Below are 7,500 nucleotides of genomic sequence, written 5' to 3' on the forward strand. Positions count from 1 at the left end.
CTTCGAATACACCGACATGGGTGGTGGAGCATGGCAAGGCTGTCGACGTTCCCCTCCGCAAGGCAAACGCTCGGGGAAACTTGACGCTGTTCTCTCGGGTTCCCTTCAAGCCTTCCCTCAGAGTAAAAGGAGCGGAGTTGGAGATCGGGCTGAGAGGGGGCGCCTTGGTGACGAGTGGGCAAAAGGAGCCCCTGCCACCCTTCCCTCTCAATATCGCATTCACGATTTTGTCAGAGGAAGGTCGCGCGCAACTCAAGGTAACACGCCTACTGGTAGTTAGTCTGACTAAAGTTATGGTGATATCCTGACTTTGACGTGTTAACGTATATATTCCCTGCATGTGCTTGCATTTCTATCGCCAGGTGACTACGCTTGGACGAGAGGTGTTCGAAGCGCCTCTGAAGGATGTCCCTACCTGCCTTGAGGTCTCCTCCAGCGGTGGGAAGCTCGTGGTGGTGCAGAACCTTCATGTTGGTGCTCCAGAGACGACAGATAACGTCCTCCACGCATGTAATATTGGTCGACTTTTATTGGTGATAAAGTTAACAGGGTTCAGAATTGTGAATGATAGTATGATTTTGTTAATAAGATAAAGACAATGCTTATGTACCTAAATAACTTTTGCTGATATGCAGGTGAGACCAACGAAGCGACTGTGTGGTACCTGGTAGGAGGACTTTCGATGGTGGTGGTAGTGTTGCTGGGATGTCTGGTTTTCCAAAACATGCACCAATTCTGCAAGGTGAGTAATAAAGACAATGACTGTAGTAAGACGTAAGAAAAAAATAAGTTAAAAAAGTACAAAAAAAAAAAAATTGTAAGTCAACTACGATACAACAGACCAACTTTCCCTCCTTTTACAGAGAGGTTCTCAGGTTCGAGAGGTTGCCCCGGAGAGGAACCCAAGCCACCCTGTTCCCCCCATTGAACCTGCTTATCTCGAACCCAAGCCAGCGCCTGCTCAGAGGTTACAGCCCGCCAGCAGGACGAGTTCCATCGCAGATCACGTGTACGAGGAGGTAGATGAAGCGACTTGGGGAACCGCTCGTAAAAACGCTGTTCCTCACGTCAGTACCGATGTGTTCTCTGAGTCTGACATGTCTTCGTCGGAGTATGACGTGGCCAGTAATAAATGAATGTCTAACTCCACAATGAGATATGATTAGAGTTATAGGAGCTCAGTGATTAGCACGGAATTTCAGTTAATAGCCAGTCAGATGGAAAATATAGTTGAATGAATAAGGCGTAATGCTAAGTTGCCAAATGGCCTGATTGACAAATATGAAATAATGGGTTATTTCTCCTGAAAAGGGTACAGCAGAATATCAACAGAATGTCACTGTAAGATTAGATATATTTCAGATGGTTGACAGTTACGGATCGAAGACAAAGTATTTTTTTTTTTCGTGTGATTTAGTCTTAAGTTCCTTTAAGTTTACTAATAGTATTATATATATATATATATATATATATATATATATATATATATATATATATACATATATATATATATATATATATATATATATATATATATATATATATATATATATATATATATATATATATATATATATATATATATACATACATACATACATATACATATATATACTGAATTTCTGACGAGATGCAAGTAATCAGTCGGAATTGATAATTACTTTGTGTTAAGGTGGAGTGTCTGTGATGTAGATGAATGATTTCCTGTGCATAAACATTCACTAAGACGTAAATTCATATTCCAATACAAACACACATATACAAGGACTCACATTGAAATGCTAACACAACACACGCACTCAAACAAAAACTCTCCTTCAAACACACTCACACACGCATAAAAACTCACATTCAAACACACACGCACACACACACATATATAAACTCACATTAAAACTCAGGCATACACACACACGCGCGCGCGTGCGCGTATTCAAACACTCACTTTTACATATATGCGTACACACTCAAACCACAGACTCAATCATTCAAAAACCATTCAAAACACACATTTTTTTAGATAAAAATTCACTCATTCAAAAATATTCATATTCAACAGCTGTCTCTCTCTCTCTCTCTCTCTCTCTCTCTTTCTCTCTCTCTCTCTCTCTCTCTATTTCTCTTTCAATCTCCCCCTCCCTCTTTCTCTCTCTCCTCTCTCCCTCCCTCCCTCCCTATCTATCTAAATATCTATTTTTCTCTCTCTCTCACACACACACAACATTCCCTTCGCGTCTTCCGTATCTCAGAGCATCCTGAGGCATTTCCTGACGTCTTGAAGATCCTAAAGAAGATTATCCTCACAAGATAAAAGACAAGGAACTCCAAATCCGGACATAATGCATGTAAGACGAGAGGAACGGAATATTCACTGACGCATTATGTACTTTATAAGAGTATTAACCGATGAATAATACACTTTTATAGTGGTCACTGACAAATGATAAACTATTTAAGAGTATATTACCTGACGCATCATGTATTTGTTTAAGGGTATTAACTGGCAAATGATATTATTGTTTAAGTATTTTAAGTATTTCCAGGTATTTTTCTTAGTATTGAAGTAAGTTTATGTAAGTATTTTATATAAGTATTATAAGTATTTGAAGTGTATTAACGAAAATGATCTGATGTTTTGAAGACGAAGATAAATGGAATATGAGTAATAAGGTAATAAATAAATTATGCATTTTTTACGAACATTAACTTACAAATGACATACTTTTTAAGAGTATCAACAGACTAATTAAAAACTTTTTAAAAATATTAACTAACAAGTGATATACTTTTTAAGAGTATTAACTGTCTAATTAAATACTTTTTAAAAATATTAACTGACAAGTGATATACTTTTTAAGAGTATTAACATACAGATTATATACTTTATATGAGCATCACCTGATATATGATGTACTTATTTTGACAAATGATATGTTATCATACTATAGAAATATGCTTATGTATAAAATATGCATCTATTCTCTGTAGTGAATTAATTAAATGCCATTCGTTTTTATCTTTGATTACTTTCTAAATTATAGTTTTAAGGGCTTTTTCTGACAGATTTATATTCAAATTTTGACTTGTGTAAAGCGAAGTTCTTGCAAGAATATAAGAATAGAAATAGTACACTGCATACAACTTGTATCTTTAACCGGATTCATATATATATATATATATATATATATATATAGAGAGAGAGAGAGAGAGAGAGAGAGAGAGAGTGTTTTTGTGTGTGTGTGTGTGAGCGTGTCTGTGTTTGTGTGTGTATGTGTGTGTGTGCTTTCCTTAGAACAGCACGAATTATCCGGAAAATCCTAGATAGAAAGTAAAGGATTAAGGAAAAGAATCAAAAGGCCAATCACAACTGGTTATATCATCTTCGCAATGACACTGGTTGCAATATTGAAGATAAAGCTATTGCTAATGATAATGGCAATTTCTATTAGTATCATTTCTATCATCGTCATTATTATAATTACTAGCATTACCATTATTGTTATCATCATTATTGCTATCATTAATATTATTAGTACTATTATTATCATCATTATTATTAATGTTGTTATAATTGTGACTGTCATCATTACCATTATCATTATGATCATTATAGTCATTTTCACCAATATCATCATTGTTATCATTAACATCCTTATTGTCATTGTTATCATCATCATTTTCATCATAATCAGCATTATTATTATTATCACTATTATCATTACTATAATCATTTTCATTATAATTAGCAGTTATTATTATCACTATCAGCATTGTCATCATCATTATCATCATTGTCATCATCATTATCTTTATCAGCATTGTCATCATCATTATCACTATCAGCATTGTCATCATCATTATCAGCATTGTCATCATCATTATCATTATCAGCATTGTCATCATCATTATCATTATCAGCATTGTCATCATCATTATCATTATCAGCATTGTCATCATCATTATCATTATCAGCATTGTCATCATCATTATCATTATCAGCATTGTCATCATTATCATTATCAGCATTGTCATCATCATTATCATTATCAGCATTGTCATCATTATCATTATCAGCATTGTCATCATCATTATCATTATCAGCATTGTCATCATCATTATCATTATCAGCATTGTCATCATCATTATCATTATCAGCATTGTCATCATCATTATCATTATCAGCATTATCATTATCATTATCAGCATTGGCTGCCGTATACTAAAACTAAAGAAAAGATACTCCAGAGTGGAGTATCTGGCAGAAGGCTTACCAATAAAAACAAAGGCTAGATCAGCAAGTCTGACGCCACTGCTGAAGGCTTAAGAATTATGACAAAAATCTAAATACGGCAGAAAAGAAAACAACAGTCTGGTGAACTAAAATTAAATAAAAACAGACGTGCCTCTGACGTCATCGAGGCAATGTTTACCATGTTTTCGAACAATAAAGCAGAGACGGTCAGACAGTCAACGAAGTCCTTTACCCAGTCCTCCAGGGTAGTTAACCGGCTGTGTCGCCATTTTTGGATTATCTGTGTCGAGCCAAGGAAGTGAACAACGGGGATACGATCACGAAGATAAGAGTTAAGTACTGAAGTGCCTGACATTTGTTGCTTATGAGCTGGACGTGATCTAAAAGAACATTTTTATTAAATAATTTGATTAGTTCTTTCTATTGAACTTGGCTGGATTCCTTTTACTTAATCTTTTTTATGCCTTGAGGTAGGAAGTCTGTTTTTATTTCATTTTAGTTCACCCGACTGTTGTTTTCTTTTATGCCGTATTTAGATTTTTGTCATAATTCTTAAGCCTTCAGCAGTGGCGTCAGACTTGCTGATCTAGCCTTTGTTTTTATTGGTAAGCCTTCTGCCAGATACTCCACTCTGGAGTATCTTTTCTTTAGTTTTAGTATACGGCAGCCTTAATCATTTTAAGTGCCTTCTGCACATGTTTTTGGTATTTTATTATTCATATTAGTATTTTTTTTCAATTAGTTTTATCATTTTATTAGGCTGAGCATCAGAAAGAGATTGTCACGCTGGAATACACCCATGTAACTGATTCAAACTCCCTCCCCCACGCTACCACTTTCAGGGGTTTTGAATTGACAGGGGTTAGCCAGGCCCTTAGCGCTTGTTTCCCTGGCCAGCATCAAGGGAGGGCAAATAAGTTTTCACCTTTGACGTGATGAACTGGGACGGGGCCCCTGGGTTAACACGGACATTACACTACACTATCAAAATGCTGTTACTACTAGAAAGAAATTCAATGACAAGATATTCATACACTCCGAACCAGGATGAGGATAAGCCAGATTTGCGGAGCAGATGCTTCGCCGGACTGATATGCACTGAGGCGAGCCCGCACTGTGTCAGCGAGGCGCGAGTGCTGGCTCGTGTGAGCCACCGTGGTGCCCAGTCACAGCAGTGCCCGACAAGCGACAGTGGAAACTCACGAGCTTGGATAGTAACTCGATCTGCCGGCCGATCCAGAGGTTTGTATAGACGCTGGCGCCCAGGATCGACTATGATGAGGATGGTAATGGTGATAATAATTGTGGTGGGTAATTGATAAACCCTCCGTAGAGTTATTATTGATGCTAAGTTTGGTAGCGTGGTACCCAACTACGCGTTATCTTATTAGTGTGGGTCTAGGACATCGTAGATGAGTCTTGGGGGAAAAAGAATGAAAGCTCACGTCCCGTACCCCCGATTAAGATAAACTTCATCTATCTTACCAAAAAGGCAATATAAAAAGGGGAGCATCCATATTATGCATTTATTAACGCAATCATTCGAACAAAAGCAATAAAGATCGTCTATTAATTCACAAGTCTAGGAACCCTCTCTCTGTTACCTAACCTGATTTGATCTTTTATGTGGCAGTTTCCCGCGCTAAAAGGTGACGCGTTACCCATAATGCAATATGTTTGTAATTGAAAGTGAAAAGGTGTGTTTAAAAGTAAACAAACTACATAAAATAAGCGAAAAGTAAAACACATAAAAATGGATACATAAAAGACTTAAAATAGAAAAGCAGTAAAAATGTGAAATAAGAAACGAGAGAAAACACAAAGAGATGAAAGATTAAAGTCAGGTGTTTCAGTCGAAAAAAGAGACAAGGTCAAGGTAAGATAAGTACAGAATATAAGGTAAGTAATGTACAAGTAGTGTTATGTAGAGTAGTAGTAATGTAGATGTAGACGAAGAACACGGAACAGTCAGAAAGGAAATTCAAAGTAAAATTAAAACCCACCTTGTTCTTATTAAAAAGAAAGAAAAAACAGACGTACACACAGAACAGCAAAGACATACCATCTTGCAGGGCGGAAAAGTCCGTAGATTTTTTCAATGACTTCAGGGGACAGGCGGCCTGATATCTACGGGATGACCCGCCTCATGTCAGGGGATAATGCGCTACAATAAAGATAATGATAATAATTATTACGTTGATAATGATAGTAACAAAAAATGTGATAATGATAAGGATGATGATGATATAGTAACAATATTGAAAATTATAATAATGATGATAATAATTCTCATAATACTGATGATGATAATGATAATAATAATGATAACAAGGACACCAAAAACAATAATAATAACAATAATGACTATAATGGTAATGATAATGATAATGTTGCTGCTGATGATAATGACAACAACAATATCAAAAGTCATAAACATGATAAGGATAATGATGATGTTTTTGATAATGATGATTATAAGATAATTGTAATAAGAATGATAATGATGATAATAGTGATGATAACAATGATAATGATAATAATATAGATGAAGAAAATGATAATGATACTACTACTAATGATAATCATAATTATAATGATAATGATCATGATGATAATAATCATAATAATAGTATTAAAAGTAATGACATTAATAACAAACATAGCAGCAGCAATAGTAGTAAAAGTAACAATGATAATGATACCATTAAAAAATATAACATAATAATGGTCATAAAGATGGTATTAATAGTAATGACAACAATAATGATAATAACAACAATAAAAAAAATAATGGCGATAATAATAACAATGATAACCATAATAATGGTGATAATGATAACGATAATAATAATGAAAAAATAATAATTATAATAATGATAATAATAACAACAATGATGATAATGACAAGAAGAGAGAGAGGTGGGGAGAAAGGCCAGAGATGCTGAGAACAAAGATTGAATGCATAATAGTGTTAAAGTTATTTCCACAGAGAAATCGAACGGACAGAAGATAATCAACTGCATCTAATTTTGTGATTCAGTAATTTAATCTTTATTAGTTACTGGTATGTTTTTTCACCTCTCCTTTTTTTTTGGGGGGGGGGCACATTATATTCTGATTATATATTTTTCTTTGTGATGTCAAAATCAAAATATTGAAGGACTACTCTTCAAAAAGTCCAAACATTTTAGTTGAACATGTATTTCTTTCCCTTCTTTGGTAACACAATATATAAAACAAATTGAAGA

At 34.9% G+C, this 7,500-nt stretch overlaps 2 protein-coding genes across 2 annotated transcripts in view; both read left to right on the top strand.

The window, feature by feature from the left end:
- Window positions 1–671, top strand: part of LOC122254956 (uncharacterized) — a 1,762-nt gene extending 1,091 nt beyond the window's left edge. Inside the window, exons 3-5 of the mRNA XM_086544261.1 lie at window positions 1–257; window positions 363–533; window positions 636–671. The exon at window positions 1–257 is cut by the window's left edge and continues 363 nt beyond it. Coding sequence (XP_086400387.1) covers window positions 1–257; window positions 363–533; window positions 636–671 — 464 coding nt within the window. The remainder of the gene's footprint in view (window positions 258–362; window positions 534–635) is intronic.
- On the top strand, window positions 639–1,422 carry LOC147470430 (uncharacterized). Its single transcript, XM_086544802.1, has 2 exons — window positions 639–742; window positions 864–1,422. The coding sequence occupies exons 1-2, from the start codon at window positions 683–685 to the stop codon at window positions 1,134–1,136; spliced, it is 333 nt and encodes a 110-aa protein (XP_086400928.1). The 5' UTR covers window positions 639–682; the 3' UTR covers window positions 1,137–1,422.
- The last annotated feature ends 6,078 nt before the right edge of the window (window positions 1,423–7,500 follow it).

The sequence above is a fragment of the Penaeus japonicus genome, unplaced genomic scaffold, assembly GCF_977035675.1.
Source record: "Penaeus japonicus unplaced genomic scaffold, GWHDUDI00000001_assembly GWHDUDI00000015, whole genome shotgun sequence".
NCBI lineage: Eukaryota > Metazoa > Arthropoda > Malacostraca > Decapoda > Penaeidae > Penaeus > Penaeus japonicus.